The following is a 21,587-nucleotide window of genomic DNA, read 5'->3' as shown; positions in this document are numbered from 1 at the left end:
TCAAGCCCACGTTCTGTCTTCCCTGGATACATACAACTGGATGGTGAATAGTGTATTTGCAGGATACCTACCTCCACATCCCCATCCTGCTGTCCCATTGATGCCACCTGTGTTTTCGGTAGTCCAAGAGCAGTTTCATTTCTCAGTGCTCCCTTTGTGCATTACCAATGCGCTTCAGGGTTTTACAAAAGTGCTGGTGATGGCACCAGCCCATCTTCAGAGGTTGGGGATAACAAGCTTCCCATACCTTGATGGTTGGGTGCTGAAAGTGGGCTTGACCCAAGCAGTTCTGAACCACCTCCAGGTGACAGACAACCTATCACCATCTCTGGGATATTCAGTCAATGTGCTGAAATCACACCTGACTTTTTCACAGAGGCTCCCTTCATTGGACCCATTCTGGATATATTGCTTTCTATCCGTATCAACAAGTCTAGGACATTTGGGCTAATATGATGTTTCAACCCTTAACTTGGGTCTCAGTGAGAGCAGCTCTGAGACTTTTAGGCCTTTTGGCCTCCTGCATCCTGCTAGTAGAGCACACCAGGTGGCACATACAGGCTCTTCAGTGGGCACTGAAGTCTCAGTGGGCTTAACAGCAAGTAAACCTCTTAGATTATATTGAGGTGACAGAGGAGACTGTGAAAGCTCTGCAGTGGTGGCTGTTGGACTGCGACCAGAGGCAGACTCCTCTCCCTGCCTCGTCCAGCACTAATGGTCATGACTGATGCATCATTGCTGGGGTGGGAAGGTCAGGGGTCCTGTTTCAGGTGGCTCTATACCTCTGGAACTGGTTGAGTTTTCAGGGTATCTCCCTGGTCATGCAACACATGAAAGGAACCTTAAATGTCAGGGCGGACGAACTCGGCTGGTGTTGCCTCTGGATCAGAAATGGCAGCTACATTCAGACGTGACACATGGCGTCTTCCAGCAATGGGGAGAAACCCAGCTCAATCGTTTTGCGACTACTGAGAATGTGCAGTGTCCAAACTTTTGCACATTGGAATTCCCACGGCACTTTTCACCCAGATGCTTTTCAGTTGAACTGGAGCCCAGGACCCTTGTACGCCTTCCCGCCTTTGCCTCTTCTGCTCAAGGTTGGGAAAAAAATTCAAGACCAACTGGGCCCAAGTTATCCTAGTGGTTACGAACTGTGCCAGGAGACTGTGGTTCCCATATCTTCTAAACATGAGCTTCTGCCCTCCGCTCCAGCTGCATCTTTGGGAGGGATTTTTGAGGCAGTAACAGGGCAGGGTCCTGCTGCCAAGCCTGCACAATTTATGCCTCCATGCTTGGAGACTGACCACAACAGTTGACTGCCTTAGACCTTCCTTCACAGTTAGCTAATTACATTATGGCAGCCAGGCATCTCTCCCCCAAAACCATCTATGCGTGACTCTGGGAGAATTTTGTTGTGTGGTGTACTTCTAGGTATACCTAGCCCCTGCGAGCCCAGATATCTGACATCCCCCTATTCTCCCTATCTTTAACCCAGCAATGCCTTGCTGTGGTCATAGTTAAAGTTTATTTTTATGCTTTATTTGCTTTTTTGCAGTTGCCCGGTCACCCATTTCTGTTTAAATCACCTATTGTGATGCATTTTCTAAATAGGCTGACCCACATTTCCACCAAAATCTTTTTTGTGATTCCCCAGTGGGATTTAATCCTGGTTCTCACATTTGTGTTGTGCGCACCATTTGAGACAATGCACAGTTGCCTACTACGGTTACTAACCTTGAAGGCAGTGTTCTTCATAGTGATTACATTAGCCCATTGAGTGAGGGAGCTACAAGCAGTCTGTCTAGCAAATGTACACTGTCTACTTCGTGCGCAAGCTGGTGCTATGGACTAAGGTGGTGTTCCTCCCAAAACCTGTGACGCCTTTCCACACTGGGCACAATCACCCTAATGGAGTTTGTTGCCCTATCGTATCCATGCAAGGAGGAGGATAGACCCCATCGCTTAAAACCAAAGAGAGTTCTGAGCTTTTACATTGATCGCAACAAATACCATGAGATGGATGTTTGGCTTTTTGTGGAGTTCCCTGGGGTGAAGATGGAAAAAGTTGTACAGAAACAAACCATCTCCAGATTTATTGTCCTTTGCATAAAGACCTGCTACAGATTTACCAGGAAACAGGCTTTGGCGGGCTTGCAGGCTCATTCTACCAGAGTCAATGCTGCTACCACCATGCTGACATGTGGAGTGCCTTTCTTAGACATTTGCCAGGCTGCAATGTGGGTGCCAACTCATATGTTTATGAAGCACTACTGCCTGGATAACCAGGTACGGCAGAAGGGGCATTTTGCCTGTTAGATCCTGGAGGACTGTTTGGTCTGAGACTTCCATAGACGTGTCACCTGGGGGGGAGGGGTACTTCTGTGGGATCTATTCACAAGGTGAAGAATTTGTAGTTAGGATCCATCTGAAGAAAGTTATTTACTTTCAGTAACACTCTTTTCTGGTGGATACTGTATCTAACTGCATATTCCTCACTGACCCTCCCTCATCTGCTATCGGTGGAATTGGCTTCTTTTCGTGATTTTAAAAATTTCAGTTAGAGAGCTGCACACCGTCAGATTTGATTAATGAGGCCTCCGTGTCCGATGGCGTGGCCAAGTGTAGGAGAGTAGGGTCTGCTATCCTATGGTCACCCCAAATTTTAGCTTTTTGCTTCACTGGTTTATGACCTACCAGGGGCTGCAGCATGTATTGTGCCACCCCAGGCCTGGCCTCCATATTTGACACAACTGGCTGATCACTCAGCTGGGGTAAGTTGGTGTAATCACCTCTTACTTAGATATAGTATACCTATATCTAACCTAACTGGACACATGGTAACCTATAAGCCACTCCTAAGGAATGCCTCTGCAATCCTGGAGGCAGAGTGCGTGGTTTTATGTGAGATGGTGCTCTAGCATGAGCTGAGCCTGTCTGCAGCTGTCGGGAACCACTCCCTTAGCTGTTCCGGGATATTGCCATTCCACATACTCTTAAGTGCATTATAATCCTCGCGGTTATATGCTAACTTTGGTTTGGCTTTATCGAAACATGTTGAGTAAGGTGTCATACGATTTGGAATACTATCCACTCGACAGTCCTGTCGACGGGGATAGCATTCCACCCTTCTAGAGGGACACGACATGTACATAACCTGAACCCCGGTTAAAGTTAACCAGAGCCTCAGCATCACAAAATGGATGCTGCCACCACAGTCACAAGTCTGACCTCCTGCTGCTGGGAGTCCTTCCAGCGAGGGAGGCTTGGACAAAGGGTTTCCTGCCTTGGGTGGTGCGAGCACTACCCCAGACAGGATTTTGTGTATTGGGTAGGACAGGGCTGAATAGAATCAGACATGCCTGGGGCACACAAGGTGTCCTCGTGCATAAGCCAGTCCAAACCGGTGCTGGGGCTTTCCAGCCCCAGTCCTGGCGCGGAGCTGGACAAAGGAAAGGGGGTGTAGCCGCCCCCCTTCCTGGTCCCACCCAGAGGAGGGACCTAGCAGGTGATCCACCCCTCAGATTGGGAATAAGAGTGGGAGCAGTGCCATAGCACCTCAGATCATCCTGAAATCAACTTGAAACAAAGAAGAAGACTGGACTGCGACATTCTGCTGCACAGAAGACTGAAGAGCATCTCCCTTGTGGCCAAGGAGTGGCCACCCTGTGAACACAGGCACCATCCAGCAACTCGACGTCTGCTTTGCCGCCGCCTCCTGCCGGAGCCCGAGCCCAGTGCCCGACGAGACCCAGACTCCCAGACATCTCAGAGCCCGATCCACAGTCCCTGCAAAGAAGAGACCCGTGGAGGCACCGAGAGACGTGGGACCGGACATCTCGAAAGACCCCCGAGAAGCTGACTGCGCAGCACCCGAGGCACCCTCGACGCTGTGCTTTGGGGTTTGAGAAGCCCCACCACTGAGCAGCATTTGCACCAAAGATCAGCCCCCCAGCATCTCACCGATCTGCGTGGGGCCCTTTTGCACTTTGCCACTCGACGCGCCATCCCTGCCACTTGCCATGTGGCTAGCGGCCATCTTGGCGACAAAACCTACAATCAACACTGCGGGTCTGGTTGCTCCAGACTTGCCCTCACTCCCCTGAAAAGGAGCACCCGCTCTGACCTTGCTGGTCCGAGTGATAAGCTTTCTTAACTTCCTGCGTGGCTTGCATTAGCCAAGGCCTGTTTGCTCCAATCAAGTTGCCGACACCGCCATCAGCTAGAGCCTTTGTGGGACAGCTCGATTTCGACTCCTGGACGTCCTCGACCTCTTCTTGTCCACGTGGCTGCGGAGACAAGCTACACCTCATCGCCTGTTTGCACCCGACATCGCCTGGTTCCATCCTGGTTCCTCGGTAGTCACTGGCTAGTGACTTTGAACATTGTCCCCTCTGCTTTCAGGTCTTCACCACTTCAGATCCACCCTTGGATCCACCGGAACTCTCCTCGACGACCCGCCTGCAGCATCTTCATCTTCAGGCACCATCGACCTGCGTGACGAAACCCGACACTACTTCGCACCTGTGCACCCGCTTCCTGTGGGTGAGGTAACTCAGCAACGCCGGTGTTCCTACACTGGTATACACCTCTAGTGCCTAGGTCTAAAGTTTTGTCCTTCTAGGTCAGTCGGAAGGTTCCTTAAACACAAACAGCCTTATTCATCATTCTCCCGTTTTGCGAGCCCCTAATAGCGATTTATAGCGAATCGCTATTAAGGACTCGCAAAACGGGATTCATGTAGGAATTGCATAAAGAAATGCGATTCCTACATAATCCTTATTTGCAATTAGCAAATTGCTAATCGCAAATAAGGAATAACTCGCCATTCATTCCTATGGGCCAAAAGGCCCATAGGATTGAATGGGGAGTATTCCTTATTTGCGATTAGCAATTAGCTAATCGCAAATAAGATAGCGATTGAAAGGGTGCCAGGGGTGTCCAAAGGACACCCTGTAGCACCCCTTAAATGCCAATATGAACAGGGGTTGCGCACACACATGTCCAAAGGACATGTGTGTGTGCAACATGCAACTCAGAAAAATGCTTTTAAAAGCATTTTTTTGAGTTATCGCTATTTACCACGAGGTTTGACCTCGCGGTAAATAGCGGCCCGAAATTGCGATTTCGCAATTTTTAAATGGATGATGAATTGCATTTAAGGAATCTCAAATAGAGATTCCTTAAATGTAATCCATCGCAAATTTGCGAAAACGCAATTACCGATTTTTGCATTTGGGATGATGAATCCCAAATGCAGAAATCGCACTCGCACAGGGCCAGATTCTCAGAATCTGGCCCTTTGCGAGCCGAATCGGGCTTCATGAATTAGGCTGTAACTTTGTAACTTTTACGCACCATTGACATTGCATTGGTGTATGCGTGCACTTTAAGCGCTACACCCGAATCCCGCTGGCCTTTCCCGACTTCTTCACTGTTAGTCCCGAACAGCTCCAACGATTCCCAAGGCCCTAGGCCTACTTCCTTTCAGCTAGGTGGTTCTTATACCACTATTTTAGTATATGGTTTAGGTGGCCCCTAGGGCTCATCCATATTGTGCAACTTTTGTATATTTAAACTGTTTTGTTTTAACGCATTTGCTTCTGTGCTCATAAAGAGTAGAGGGGATATTTGTAGTAAATAAATATATATATATTTTCAATATATATCTGTGTGGTGTCCTTTCATTTGGTATTCAAGGGGATTGTGTATGGTAAAACAGCTTGCTTCACATGCCTTTACAGAGTTTAGCCTAAGACTACTTTGTCCACGCTACTACGATAGCTGGTCTATAAGGTTGACTTACAACCAATCATCATAAGGTTTGCTTGGCATGGTACAAGGTGATCACTAGAACTAGTGAGCATCATATACCAGGCCAACTTCTCACACCAAATATCAGGAAAAACTGCCATTCATGCACAGAAGTGATAGGTACATCTGTTCCAGCTATCACTTCCAGGGCGATGCAGACCCAGCGCGGAGCTGCATGTAACCACCCAAGGGCATGTGAGAGAATTTCAGAGGAAAATCTCCTGATGTAGTCTGGCCCCTGTGTTCTGTTGTTATGTTATGTGAATATTAAGTGCGGCTAATCACCTGTGAGGGTATCTAAACACCTGTGGGTATTCACAACATGAGGAATCTGCAGCTAGATAGAGTATATAACAGAAAAAGCGTTACCAAATGTAAGTAACTTGTTAGTTTCCTACCACAGTAGGACATTACTTTGGTCTTGAAATTTACAGTGTGTACTGACTTTAAAGACTCTCTTGCTCAGTGTAATAACCTCAGAGCTGCATGGCGCCAGGAGCATTGTGGGATAAAAGTTTATGGACCCAGTGCGGCACCTGGGGTGTATTCTAGGGTGAGGAGTCTGCAGTTAGATAAAGTATCCATTAGAAAGAGTATTACTGAAGGTATGTAAAACGTTCATTAATGCTCCAAAGCTTGCACAGCTTTTAGAGGCCTGATTCACACTTAAGTTACTGTGATTACATTTAGGCTCTTCTTTGTTTGATGGCCCTCAGGCTCTGCCCAGTTATATACAGTTCCTATTTGATCCGGCGGTGCTCCATTCTGTTCTAATAGACTTTTTATCAACCAGTTGTTTTTTTTTCTCCTAGGATCACCTCAACCGACATCAAGTACCAGATCTGGAAGTTTGGAGTTGTCTTTACAAACAATGTAAGAATAATATGATGTTTTCAGCTGGAAATTTAGGGGTAGGAAAAAGGATCATATGTGAGCTTAAAGAATGAACGTACAGACATGAGTTGAAAAAACCCTTCAGAGTGGAAAGAGAAAACCTTAAGGGTTGGAAGAGGGGCATTTCAGATGTGGAAAGAGAGAGCATTGAGTGGGAGTAGTGTATCTTTAGGAAATGGGTATGTTTATAGGAAAAAGGTAATTTTAAGGCTTGGTAATGGGACAATCAGGAATAGGGAGGAAATCTTATGTAACACAAATACTAAGCCAACTTTGAAAAGGAGCCTTCAGTAGTAGGGAAGGAGAGCTTAGTAAGTTTGTACAGAGATCACGTAGGAGATTGAAAAGGATGCCTTTAGAAGTGGTAATGCGCAAAGTTCAGAGGTTTGAATAGAGAGCCTAATGGAGAATCTGTAAGGGTGGAAATAGTGCATGCAAGTCTAGCCTTTTCATTTTGCATATGTGTTTGTACCCTCCTTCCTACTGCAACTAACCACCTGATCTTCGTTTTGCAGTCCTTCTTGTACCTGGTGTGGTACACGGTTATGTCCCTCTTGGGGCACTATAACAACTTCTTCTTTGCTGCCCACCTGCTTGATATTGCCATGGGAGTGAAGACGCTGCGCACTATCCTTTCATCTGTCACACATAACGGCAAGCAGGTATGAATGTCTGAGAGGGAAAAGGAAACGATGCTTGGCAAATGTGGAATCCTTTGCAGAGAGGAGGCTTGGCAGAGACTGAGGCCTAACATGGATAGACATCTGTCTGTTATTCCACCTGTACAACCTATATGTGTGTAGCTGTGAAGCTGTATTTCTAGAGGCCTACACCAGTGAGGTCCCATGCCTCTGCCTTTTTGCCTTTATCTCCTATGTTCCTATATCTTTATTTCCTATGCCTTTTAGAAAAGTAGTATGTTTCCACTTATTTCACCTATACTTAGTAATGTCTGACCCTGCAGTTTCTCTCTAAAAATCATAGCTCTTTCGCAGTTCATCAATATGAACAATTGGTTTAATGAAGACAAATAATCAATATCCTCACATTTCTACTCCCACTCCTGGGGCTTGGTGTTTATATGGGTTGTGTTCTATTCTAAGAAGAGTGCCCCAATATTTTCTGTACTTCCTAGTTTATGCATCTATTATATTATCAGTATGGAAGAACAAGGAGTGAATGGTCAGTCCATTGCCTATTCAATGATACCTTATTTCACAAAAACAGCAAGAAGTGTTCTCACATTATCTGAACCTTCTTGACACAGCCACTGAAATCGTCTGTAAAACACTCAGGGGCAGAATTACAAGCCCTTTGCGCCACCTTTGTGTCACTTTTCCCATGTTAGAAGTGAAGCAAAAGTGGCGCAAGGGGCTTGTAAATATGCCCCTTGGTGTGAATTCTTCATTTCTTCAGCATCTAGTAGCTCTTGAGTCCTGGAGGCTCACTTGAGAAATCTGAAACTATGGGGCTTATTTACAAGACCCCTACAAATCTAGTTTGTCACTTTTAATTTGGAAAAAGTGACATACCGGCAGCGAAAGAGGCTTTTAAATAAGACCCTTTTGGCTCTTGAGTCACCTGGTATCAAACTCCTTTTGGATATCAGGTCTCTTGAAAACATAATTTCCAATGTATCTCAGACTTTTATAGTCTCTAGCTTCGTTTTGATTACAGACCTCTTAGCAGTTCCCTATTGGTCCCTTGATAAGTTAACTTCCATTTGTTAGCCTCTCATGTCTGCTAGGCAGATACTGTCCTTTAGACAGACTTGAGTCTCTTGAGGAGCTTTTAGCTCTCTGCCTCTTGAGAATTTAGCTCGTTTTAGATATGAGCAGCCCTGGATGTTTCTAATGTTCTTGTAAACCAAAGACTGGACTAAAGTACCTTATGTTTGTTTTCTTTTCGTTTCTCCCCTTATTGCTATATCTTTTTCAATTTCTAGCTGATGATGACTGTGGGCCTGCTCGCAGTTGTGGTGTATTTGTACACAGTGGTGGCTTTTAACTTCTTCCGCAAATTCTACAACAAGAGCGAAGATGAGGACGAGCCAGACATGAAATGCGATGACATGATGACAGTAAGTGGGTCGGCTGCACAGATGATCATCTCATTCCCATCCAGCTAATCCTTACTTCTGAGATCATAGCGACCTCTCCCTGATGATGTCAGCATTGAAGAATGTTATTTGATTTCCAACCTGTGGGTCTGTCTTATGATCATATTACTCTACCCTGCTGATGTACCTAATAGAGATCATATTATTGTACATTGCTGGATTCTATTAAAATGTAATTCTTACCATGCTTATGTGTCCTGATAAGAGGTAAGTTGTGGTTACCTGATCTCTGTTTTGATACAAACTGACCATGCCATTGTTCATGCCCTGTTGATTGTCCTTTGGACTCCAGCGAACACATCCAACAGACTTGCCATGACTATCACAAATGAGCTAACACAAACACAGGTCCTTGTCCACATGTCAGTGTTCATGAGAGTCACTGTCCTAGACCCTTACTGACTTGTGATGTCACCCACTCCACCTGTTTTTTAGAGCTGCATCCTTTCTGAAAAACATAGCATAGAGTAGTGCTTGTATGCTGGGCAGATTATGTGGCAATGTTATTAGGTTTATTGGTCTACTTTAATTTCTCATTTTGGTTTAGTGATGGGGTAAATTGTTTTCAGATTCAAGTGTCTCAGGTACGTCTGCATGAATGAATGTAACCTGCAACCATCCCTACTGACATCTGTTCCTTACTTTTATTCAACTTTGTTATCAATCTTATCACAGCCTTATTCTCAGTACACCTTATAGGCACATTAATGTAGATCTGTGATATCGATTGTTCCTTATTGGCAGCACAGTGTCTCAGACTACGCTATCTAGGAAGTACGTTGCCAGGTTTATGGTCTTACCTCTTGGTTCCTCGTATAATTATGCTTACATCTTCTTGACAGTGCTATCTCTTCCACATGTACGTGGGAGTCCGTGCAGGTGGAGGCATTGGTGATGAGATAGAAGACCCAGCCGGAGACGAGTATGAACTTTATCGTGTCATTTTTGACATTACCTTCTTCTTCTTCGTCATTGTCATCCTGCTGGCTATCATTCAGGGTAAGAGTGGGAGACTGTCTTTGTGCACCCACATTTGTAGTAGACCATGAGTGTGCACAAGCATGTTAGAGACACCTTACCTGTCAGTATGCATGTTTTGGGAGGCAATATAAGGGGTAGTCTTTGTGTCAACATGTATGTGTGTGTGCAGTCCCTTTATTGCCTTCTACGCCTCTAAACTAATTTTCTGTTTGAGCTCACCTGTGCAAGAATAGGGAGGTGCAGTCCTGTAGCATTGGGTGTACGTCCCATGAGACCTTTGTTTGTTTGTTTGGGGAGGGTAGGCAGCTGCAGCTCCTGTGCCGTTTCTTTACAGCTCCAAGGCACTTGCAGCAGCAGGTTCATTCCAGTTTTTTCATTCTTCATGTTTTTCCACTCTATTTGTTTCTGTATTTACTAGGGATATATTTCTTCATTTAGGTCGAGCCCATCAGCAAACATAGTGTCAACACTTTAGTTTGTTAAAACATTATAGAAAGGTTAGTTAAACTGTAAAAGATCTGGATTATGCATGAAAAATAAATCCTCATGTCTTGTATTTTAGTGGAATACTACCCTTATCTGCCCTTTGTAAAATCTGCTTTACAGGTGCATTTGTGTCATATGCACAAAGAGCAAAACTCTTTCTCAGTTACCCCTGTCCCCTCCACTGATATTTTTTACTGGATAAGAAGAATTTTATTGTTTTTGAGATTATCTGATTAACCAAAGCTAAGTGATGGGTGGAATTCTTACAAAAGTCTCAGCCACTGACAATCGTTCTGGTTGGATTTCAGGCGATCAATGTTTCTGTCTGTGCTACTACAGATAGGGTGCGCCGTATAAAACAAGCATTGGCATAGCCAATAGGTCTTGCTTTTGGGACCTTATCAGTGTTTAGCAATGCAGTACATTATCCCCCAATGGCATATCCACATACTCTTAACATTTTTGAATAATTGTGCAAGTTTTTTTTCTTCTTTTTTTAAAGTCGATATGACAAATGAGAAGGTGTGGCATAATGGCAAAAGCAGCCAACTTTGGAGCGGAGGGGACCAGGTTCGAGCCTCCTCGTTGGCTCAACATCCTGTGATTCTGGGCAAATCACTTTATCTCCCTATGCCCCCCTGCCACAACAAGTAAAGCTATTTACATGTAAATGTAAAGTAAATTAGCCAAGACTCATCCCAGAACTGCATAAGGTCGCCGACATTTACGTAATATGTCAATATTAGTGTCACGCAGGGCAGGAATTACGCGACAACAGTATGCGAGATTAGGGTCCTTTAATGTCAAACAAGGTACTGGACAAATTATAACATGAAACGAGGCCAAGCTTGACGTTCGGTTCAGGGGATTCCGGTCTTCTCCTTCCGTCTCTCCACAGAGGATCTGCAGAACCAGAGGAACTGAGAAAGATAAGTAAGGAAATGCACGTCTGTTAGTGCACAGTGCGAGCCACAGCAATAGGGAAGGGAGTGAGGGACGTAACACCCGTCCAAGTACAATATAGGGTGTAGGGAAGAGCAACCGTCACCGTAGAGACAAAAAGAGAAACACAGGAAAAACAGACAGTGCCCGCGGTTTTGCTTCGAGGAGGGGGAAGACCCTAGGTGAAGCCTCTCCTGCCTCCCGGGGACGCTCCTTCATGAAACCGGTGGCCGCGAAGCTCGTCACCGGTCTTTGAGTCTTCCGGTATTTCTACGGCTCGGCGGGATAGCAGGATACTCCTCTCCGTCGCTTCCCATCTGCTTCTTGGTACTTCCTACTTCTGGTACTCGACGAACTCATCATTAGCTCCCTCCTCCTCATCTTACTCTGACGCGGTGGCCCACCTCCAGAGGGTGGGGCTGGGTGCCTCCCCTTCCCTGGATTTAAAGGACCAGAAGTAAGGTCTGTTTGTAATGCTGACGTCAGTGCCCGGAGGCTGCAAAGGAAATAGAGGGGCAGTCCTATGAGGTGGTGTCTCAGTCCCTAAATCGGAGACCAAGGGGGCCGATTCCCGACAGTTAGCATGTTTTTTTTTCATAAGATAGACATTGAGTGAAACTGGAAGTTATTTCTACTTCAATGTTACATGTGCAGCTCCATTGCTTGAATTGTATTTTAGGGGCAGCCAGCAGGGTATCGGGTTTTGCACCACTATGCTATATTCCGGGGGTAATATTTAATTAAGAAGGTGACATTTTGAATGGTGAAGATTGTATATACATCACTGCTGCTCTCGCTTCTCTGCTTCCTTTGGTCTGACACTAAGCAGCGAGGGGGCTGGCTGCCGTTTTGCTACATTAGCTCTAAAGAAATCAATCTATGTGACTTGCCAACAAGGCATCAAATAAACAGAGTAACAAAATCCCACCTGAACGCAGCCCGTCACCAGGGGACTCTGAAAAACACAGGTCCGTCGGGTGGCAATGCCCAGTTTACTGCAAGGTTTGCATTTTATTTACCTCGATAACCCAAATGCAAATAACCTATGGCAAGTTTTGCAAACTGGGTGAGGAAATAAAACCTGGCCTCTCAAGTGGAGTTAAAGAATAAACACCTCATTGTGGAAGAACACAAAATCATTCAGAAACAGAGAATGATAGCGTCCCCTGCTGCTGGTCTTCGGCTCACAGCCCCCTGCGCCGACCTTTCATTGGAACAAGTCTAGTATAATCTGTAATCTAGAGCAGTTGGAAGGGAAAAGAGCGGCGCTTGGTGAGAAACATTGCCTTGTGACCCAGGGAGCCAGGCGCAGCGTAAGTGACCCTGGCTGGAGCACGCAGTCTGGGGGAGCCGGACAGACAAGTCAATGGAAGGGGGAAAGGAATCTTATCACTGCCAAGCGACAGTTCCACCGGACAGTCTGCACATCTTTAGCATCTCCAAATAAAAGAACACGGCTTTCCCTCAGGTGTGAGGGAGCCGAGGCGGATGTGTGTGGTGTGGAGTACAGTGCGCTCCTTGGTCAGAGCAGGGGGTACTGTATGTCATACACGAGCTGTAGCTGCTGCTCGGGGGAATGGAGCAAAGTCACAGAATGTAAAATACTGACCACGCGACAACCAGTCATCAAAGGAGTTGGGCACTGATAATAAATAAATGAAGGCACGCGGTGAGCGCTGTCGATGCTGTATTGGTGGTGGGTGGGGTCTGCTTTTGAGGCAAGGCAAGACAAGCGTGGCTGAGAAAGTGAAAGCGACCGCGCTGTGATTAATGATCCAGGACGAGAAATGCAGCTTGCACCCTGTGCGCCGCTGCTCGCTCCCGACAGCTGTATGACTTGGGAGTGAACATTTAGAGATAAGGTGGGACATGCACACGCCTTTGACCAATTGCATGCTTTCATTTCTGAAAGCCACACGCAAAGGCATATAGAATGTGTGGAAGTTGAAAATCCACACCGACAAGTTTGGAGAAAGTCAGGAGTGATTCTAAGAGGCCTCCCCCATAGAGGAGCGCATGCGCGCTGCACTAGGCTCGACCTAAAAATGAGTCAATCCTGCTTCAATAAGAGTTCTCTATAAAAACCCTCCTAGCCACATCCCCGCTACACAGGAACATAGGCAACCCCTCACTGGTTTCAGCATTGTTGGTATAATATCCCTGTGAAGCAACAGGGACGCCATGTTGGGGGGTGGAGTTGTATGCCTGTGATTTTAGAGTTTGTGGTTTAGGCGACTGTAGTCATGTGACAATGCTAATAAAAGAAGGGTTGGGGTCTCTCAGCCCAGGGTCTTTTTGCCACTAAGACACCATGTGTTCCGTTATGGTATAGTGGGGCCAGCAGGCATATAACTGGTTCTCAATAATGAGGTGCAGCTTTGACCCCGTGCAGTGACTTCTTTGGGTAATACCCGTCACACTTCATCACATTAAAAAGCGATGGTTCAAATGCTTGCTAATATCTTGCTGTGGCCATCTTCCAGTCAAGCTAGAGAACCGGCCCTCTCTCCTGCTCATTGTCCATACTATATTGTGTTTGATGCATTTGCACTGCTCCAGTGGTGTAACAACAGTCTCCGCCGCTCCCGCTGTGCTGGGCTCCAAGCGGCCCCTCCAGGACTGTACACAAACCACTGGCCTGAGAGCTCCTTACTGTGTCCGGAGCGTGGAGGCTACCTTCATGTACTTTGCTGGATGGCCCCCTTAAGTTTCATTACACCACTGCAGTGCTCCCACATATCAATCTAAGGATAGTAATTGAGGGCATATTGATCACTGATTTAGGTCTTCTTTGTGTGGTGCAAGGGGGTGCAAGGTCGACGCACCCAACAAGTCAGATTTATCAAGCCACAGTTGATAAATCTAGAGAAAAGCAGCCCAAATCGCTTCGATTTGTCACTCTGCCCCAGATAGGTGTTTCATAGATGGAGTGTGGGTGGTTCCCATGCACCCACCCATGGATTTTGGTGCATTCCCAGATTTAACATAAGTAGTAGACCTGGGAATGCGTCAAATAGCTATGCCTCCCAAGTGAGGCATATCAAGGAGAAATATATTTATTTCTCCTAATTTACTCTCTCTATGTGTGCTGCATTCTACAGCACACATAGAAAATGGAAAATGCCTCTTGGGGATTATTTTGTGCAGGAATGTGTCCCTTCCTCCACAAAAACAATCATGTCTGCAACACAGATACCCTTGCACCCCGTGAAAGGGTGCCTGGGTTGGTGCTAGACAGCACATTGTACGCCAGTGCAAGGAAAGGACAGGAATGCACTGTATCGTGTTAAATATGGCACATACCTGCCCTTTCGGAAAGCACAGCAAGGAAACTTGCTGCGCTGCATTAAAGCTTGATAAATGTTCCCCTTCATTTTTAGCCTCCAATTTCAAACTCCTTCACATTTACATAACATTTTAAATGGTTACATTTTGCTTCTTTATTTCAAAACACTTAATTAATCTGTTAATGTCTGAAAGAAACAGGTTAGTGTTAGATTCCTTACCTTAGAATATCCCCAGGCGTTAGACTGGATCCGGAAAGTTTTGCGTAGCAGTACCCCTGTGCGTCGTTAGGCATCGTCTGCGGCTCCGCGTCCGTCGTCGGCATCGTTGGCGCCGGGATGACGTCGTCGAAGTACTTAGATGCCACCCTTGCGCGCTGACGTCAGTTCTTCTTTTTTCCGCGCCAGCAAGCGCGAATCCGGAAAAAGCAGTACTTCTTAGTCACTTTTTGACTAACTTTTTCGATCCTTTTTGGATCCCTTTTTCGAGTCGGTAGACTCTCGTGCCAATAGGGATGCCCGGGTTCAAAGACTATCAGGAGATGGGAGACAAGTAGGATTGGGAGGGGTCTGAGGACCCTCTGGCATGGGAGTGCCAGTCATATTAGGACTGGGCAGTTGAGCTAGGGGAAGCCAGTGGTCTGGACACTTCGCCCGACACTGGATTTGTCTCCCCTCCTACCGTGGCGGGGGCTGCTTACAGCGTGGTGTTGACGAGCGCGGCCAAGGCCTTGGCTTTTGAGCTTTGCGTCGCGGCTGTGAGGACTAACCACCTCACTGAGGTCCTTAAACCGCAGGCAAGCTCTTCGGAGCCTCCACTGCCGTTTAATGAGGCCCATACTGATGTTCTGTTGGGCACCTGGCCCTGGCCCGCTACAGGCCCCCCTGTAGAATAGAACGTGCCTGGCCAGACGCCACCGCCCAGCCCCAGGCGGCCCTAGTTTCCTGTCCACCCACCCCACCCCCGAGAGCCTGGTTATCCAGGCCTCTAACTCCCAGACCGCATTCCCGACTGCTCCACCTGATTGGGAATCCAAAAGGTATGAGTAGTTCGGTAAGAAGCTGTTCTCCTCACTTAGTTTGGGGTTGCGGTCGGTCAACACCGATTGCCTTTTGGGCCGTTATACCCACTCTCGGTGAGACACGGTCGCAGACGTGCTGCCAAATTGCCCGGAGGAGGCCCTGGTAAAACTCGCTCAAGCCCTTACAGAAGGGCGAGATGCAGCACGGTACTCAATTTGATGTGGGCTGGATACCACGGAGTCGCTGGGCAGGGCGATTTCTACAACGGTGGCGGTTCGCTGCCACGCCTGGCTGAGGTCCGCCATCTTTTCGGCTGATGTCCAGAGCTCACTCATGGACATGCCGTTTGATGGCGGTCGCCTTTTTGGCGACAAGGCAGACAGTGCGCTTGAGCGTTTCAAGGACTCCAGGGATTCGGCCAAGTCCTTGGGCCTGTCGGGCCAGCGCCAGCAAAACTTCTGCCTCCCGCTCCTTTCGTGGCCAAGGAAGGGGCCCTTCATGTCCTACCAGCCACAGGCCGCAGTTTAACATCCAGCGTGGCGGCGGACGTGGTAACCGCCGTGGCGGTGCCAGGGGACAGCGGCGAGGCCAGTCCACATCCACCTCCGCAGCATCCGCCTCAAAGCCTTCCTAGTCCGAGATTTCAGGCCCATTTGATGCCAGTGGGGGGCAGGGTTTGCCATCACCTCCTCCACTGGCACACCATCACATCGGACAGGTGGGTGCTGCAAATCGTCTGAAGGGGCTACTCCCTCCCCTTCGAGGTGACCCCTCCAGCCATGCCACCGCAGTACCACCGTGTGTCCGGGGATCACTTGCAACTTCTGCAAGAGGAAGTTGAGGCCCTCTTGGCCAAGGGGGCCATCAAGCGCGTTCCTGGGCCAGACGTAGGGTGTGGTTGTTACTCCCACTACTTTCTGGTTCCCAAGGAGGGCAAAGGGGGCCTACGCCCTATCTTGGACCTCCGGAAGGAGAAATTCAAGGTGCTGACTTTGGCTCAGGTCTTAGCTGCCTACCAGCGCTTCTCGGGTGTTCACGAAAGTGATGGCGGTGGTCCAAGCTCATCTGCGCAGATTAGGGGTGTCAGTCTTCCCCTATCTCGACGACTGGTTGTTGAAAGCGGGCTCGCCCCAGACAGTTGTCAGACACCTCCAGACTACGGCCGACCTCCTGCACCTGCTGGGGTTCTCCATTAATGTGCCGAACTCACACCTGTGTCCCTCTCAGTAGCTCCTCTTCATCGGAGCGGTTCTGGATTCGGCGCAGTTTCGGGTTTATCCTCCCGAACAGCGGGTTCGGGATATTCAGGCTCTAATTCCGATCTTTCAGCCTTTATCCCGAGTCTCGGTCAGGTTGACGCTGTGGCTTCTGGGGCTGATGGCCTCCTGCATCCTTCTGGTGCATCACGCCAGATGGCGGATGCGGGCTCTGCAGTGGGACCGGAAGTTTCAGTGGGCCCAGCATCAGGGCAACCTGTCCGACCACGTCCTGATCTCGGAAGACTCTACGAGACAGTTGCATTGGTGGCTCACGGACGCGATTGGGTCTGCAGCAGATCCCCCTCCCTACCCCAACCGGAGCACGTAGTAGTGACGGATGCGTCCCTCCCGGGCTGGGGGGGCCACCTGGGAGAGGCGGAGATCAGAGGCCTCTGTTCTCCGGCGGAGTCCCGGCTCCATGTCAACCTTCTGGAGCTGTGGGCTATCTGACTTGCTCTGAAGGCATTCCTTCCCTCTGTCCGGGGAAGTGTAGTGCAGGTGTTCACGGACAACACCACCGCCATGTGGTACTGCAACAAACAGGGAGGGGTGGGGTCGTGGACCCTTTGCCAGGAGGCTCTGTGCCTCTGGCAGTGGCTGGAACACCAGGGTGTCACCCTGGTGGTTCAACACCTGGCAGGTTCCCTGAACGCCAGGGCGGACAAACTCAGCAGCCGGTGCATGATGGATCACGAATGGCATCTGAACTCGGACGTGGAGCAAGATCTCTTCCAGCAGTGAGGAGAGCCTTGTTTAGATCTATTGGCCACCGAAGAGAATGCGCAATGTCATCAGTTCTGTGTGTTGGAATTTCCAAGGCGGCACTCACTCGGAGATGCTTTTCGTCGCGAGTGGAGCTGCGGTCTATTGTACGCCTTTCCGCCTATACCACTTCTGCCCAGAGTGCTGATGAAGATTCGGCACGACCGGGCCCAAGTCATCCTTGTGGCTCTGGACTGGGCACGAAGATTCTGGTATCCTGAGCTACTCAGCATGTCAGTCGATCCCCCGATTTGTCTGCCTCTTCAGGAGGACCTTCTGTCGCAGCAGCAGGGGACGGTCCTCCACCCGAACCTGTCTTGTCTCCACCTCCATGCGTGGAGATTGAGCGGCAACAGTTTAGGCCATTTGACTTGCCTCCTGAAGTCTGTTATGTCATTCTGGCAGCCAGGCGTCCCTCCACAAAATCGGTATATGCCTGCAGGTGGAACAGATTTGTGGCATGGTGCACAGCAAAGGCTGTGGATCCCCTTTTCTGCCCCCTTTCAGAGGTTCTCCTCTTTCTTCTTTCTCTTGCCCAGCAGAGCTCTACTCTGTGCACTATCAAAGGCTACCTCTCTGTCGTTTCAGCCTTCTTGAGGCTTCCTGATCAGCCTTCTCTTTTCAAGTCCCCTGTTGTAAATAGATTCTTGAAGGGCATCACTCACATGTTTCCTCCTGTTCCTTTCGTGATGCCTCAGTGGAACTTGAACCTTGTTCTGACTTATTTGATGTGCGCTCCTTTCGAGCCACTTCACAATAATAATAATAATAATAATAATAATAATAGGGACATTTGTAAAGCGCTGAGTGGGAGAGGCAGCAAACAGGGAGCACAGTAGCTGAGTAGTCAGTTATTTGGCATATAGGTAGGTTTTTAATTTCGTTCGAAACCTCGCTTCTTCAGGTTCCAGACGCAAGTCCACTGGAAGTTTATTCCAGTAGTTTGCCGCTAGGCACCTGAAAGATCTGCCTCCCATGCGCGCTTTCTTCACCCTGGGGACCCTCAGCAGGCCCCCACCGGCGGATCTGAGCGCTCGAGCGGGTTTATACACTTCAACCAGTTTCCCCAGTGGTCGAGGTGCCCTGTCATTCAGGATACGGTGACACGTACAGAGGGCTTTATATTCAATTCTGCGCCTCACCGGAAGCCAGTGTAGCTTCTGCAGGGCCGCCTTCGAAGGCGCCCTTTTGGGCAGCCTAAGGATCAGACGAGCTGCCGCATTTTGCAGCACTTGGAGGCGAGCCATGCTTTTCTCTGGTACCCCCAGGTAAAGCAGGTTCCCGTAATCCATCCTGGCGGTTACCAAAGCATGTACCAAGATTTGGCGAGCTTCCAACGGCAGTAGGTCCAGGACTTTCCTCAATCTTTTCAGTACCCCAAAGCATACACCAACCACACGGTTGATCTGGGGCCCAAAAGTGAGACCTGCATCAAACCATACCCCTAGATTTTTTGCCTCCTGGCAAGGGGTGGGGGTTGGTCCTAAACAGGATGGCCACCATGCCGATGACCAGGCAGACTGGGCTCTCCCTACCACCAACACCTCTGTCTTGTTGCCATTGAGTTTCAAACAATTGATGGCCATCCAGTCGGCAAGTTCTTTCATGCACGACCGGAAGCCATCTGCAGCAAGACAGGGCGCGTGCGACAGGGAGATGACCAATTGCGTATCATCGGCATATGATACCAATTGGAGACCATGGCTCTCCACAATGGAGGCTACAGGCGCTACATACAAATTAAAAAGGGTTGGACTCAGGGACGAGCCCTGAGGCACGCCCTGGCCCAAAGATACCCCTTTTGAATAGCAGTCGCCTTGCCTCACTTGAAAACTTCTCCCCGTAAGGAAGGCTTGGATCCACCTCAGCGCGGTGTTTGTGATACCACCTCTGTTCAGACACTGTAGCAAGGTGGTATGTGCTACAGTGTCGAACGCCGCGCTGAGGTCTAACTGGATCAAGGCCATCGTTTGCCCCTCATCTACGCCCTGTCTCAGATGTTCTGTTGCCATGAGAAGGGCGGATTCGGTAGAATGGCGCGGTCTAAAGCCAAACTGCGTTGCATGGAGCAATCCCGCCTCCTCCACATGTTTCATGATTTGGGTGTTAACCACCTTTTCCGCCACTTTGGACAGAAAAGGCAGGAGAGAAATTGGCCTCAGATTTTCCAACACCTCAAAACCAATGTGGGATTTCTTCCAGAGAGGGAGTACCACAGCCTGTTTCCACCCTTCAGGTAACATACCCGATTTGAAAGAGGTATCCAGGACATGCCTTATGTAAGGCTCCAACACTTCCAGGCTGTCCCCCAAACGTTTAGGGGACACCGGGTCCAAGGGGGAGCCCGATTTAACAGAGAGGCATACCCTGACTAGCTCTTCAGGAGGGGGGGTACTAAAGTTTGTAAGAGACCCCTCTGTCTCCATGCCCTCCGATGTTGCCTCAAACTCAACCCCTACAGGGGGAGGATTAGGAAAAGTCGAATACATTTTCTCGACTTTATTGGAGAAATATTCGGCGATTCGGTCGCATGTTTCGGGCGAACAAATCTCTGGGTCTGCTGAAGAGTCTAAAATGGTCAAAGACTTGTAGATGGAGAAGAGTTCTTTGGCCGAGTTTTTTGCCCCTGAAATTTGACCTGCATAAAAGGCTGCCTTAGACTTTTTGATCAGCCTGTGATGCTGCCGCCTTTTTTCTAGAAACAGTTCCCTAGCCTGGGTATCATATGACACCCTCCACGCTCTTTCGGCTCGCTTGCATTCCGCCTTTGTTTGCCTCAGCTCTCCACTAAACCATGGGGCTGATCTGTCCTTACGGCCGTATGCAGATGAGCGACAGAGAGGGGCGGTCTGGTCAAGCGCTTGAATGATGCGCTTATTGAGGTTAGAAACCGCCGTTTCTATATCTTCCCCTCCAGGTTGGCCGGCCCTAATCAGAGCATGATTAAAATCCTCCAATGAGAAATTAGCCCACTTCCTCCTTAGATAGTTTAAGGGTGCCTGACTGGATTTAGTGGCTTTGGGGGTATTTATAGAAAAGACCACCAGATAATGGTCTGTCCAGGGGATTGGTTCGATAGTGGACACCTCAACCCCTTCCCAGCAAAAACCGGGTCCAGGAGGTGCCCCTGCCGATGCGTGGGGCTCGAGAACTTAAGTTCAAGCTGAAGGGCTTGAATGTCCCGGCAAAATTCCTCAACTCCTTTGTCCTCTGGGCAATCTAAGTGCAAATTTAAATCGCCCAATAGGAGGAATGTGTCCCTGCGCAACGTTGCCTCAGTTAAATTTTCTAACAGACTCTCCCTGAACTTGGCACAAGGCCCAGGGGGTCTATAAACAAGAAAGCCTTTGATCGTCTTGCCCCAGTTAACTTGTATAGTGAAAGCTCCCACCTCACTCTCAGCAACCAGCGTGCTTTCCAACAAACACCCCAAGGGTTTCCTAAAAATAATTGCAATCCCCCCTCCCCTCCCTACTGGCCTGTCCTGCCTAACCACCGAGTAGCTCTCAGGCATAGCCTCGAAGATGTCCGAGTCCGAGAACTGGTCTAGCCATGTCTCCGTGATGAACAATAGGTCAAACTTTCTCTCCGCAAGCAGCTCGAAAATATCGATTCTGTGCCTGCGCAGTGACCTCACGTTAAGGAGACCACAGGTAAGAGCAGCTAACTCCCCAGCGTCTGGCAGCATGGTGGTGAAACGAAAGCCGCAGTGAGCACAATCTGTGTCCTCACTAGACATACCGTGCCTGCATGAAGGTAGAGTGGTCGGACATAATCTGAGGAGCTGCTCCCTGTCCCAGCAGATCTTAACATCCGGACCAGGGGTTCTAACATCCTCCTTTTGTAGGCCTCAGCCCGTCTGCCTCGCAGCCACTAGACCGCTAACCGGTCACTCGCAAAGCGGAAGCGGAAGTGACTGTCTCTCACCTCCACGCCCTCCGCTCATCGGTGCTAGTCACCCTGTCGGACCGAGGCGTGGAGGAGGGAAGACAAGGCAGTCACCCCGAAAGCGTCCGGTGAGTCAGG

At 48.7% G+C, this 21,587-nt stretch overlaps 1 protein-coding gene across 11 annotated transcripts in view; it reads left to right on the top strand.

Annotated features, from left to right (window-relative positions):
• The window catches only part of RYR1 (ryanodine receptor 1), a 1,215,008-nt gene that overhangs the window by 1,152,001 nt on the left and 41,420 nt on the right, over positions 1-21,587 (top strand). For all 11 annotated transcript variants that reach the window (XM_086938669.1, XM_086938668.1, XM_086938662.1 and 8 more), the window contains 4 exons: positions 6,624-6,684; positions 7,221-7,367; positions 8,651-8,785; positions 9,667-9,823. In XM_086938669.1, coding sequence (XP_086794795.1) covers positions 6,624-6,684; positions 7,221-7,367; positions 8,651-8,785; positions 9,667-9,823 — 500 coding nt within the window. The remainder of the gene's footprint in view (positions 1-6,623; positions 6,685-7,220; positions 7,368-8,650; positions 8,786-9,666; positions 9,824-21,587) is intronic.

Source organism: Lissotriton vulgaris, chromosome 9 (assembly GCF_964263255.1).
Source record: "Lissotriton vulgaris chromosome 9, aLisVul1.2, whole genome shotgun sequence".
NCBI lineage: Eukaryota > Metazoa > Chordata > Amphibia > Caudata > Salamandridae > Lissotriton > Lissotriton vulgaris.
Note: the sequence above shows the minus strand (reverse complement) of the source record. Positions and strands in the feature narration are given on the sequence as shown.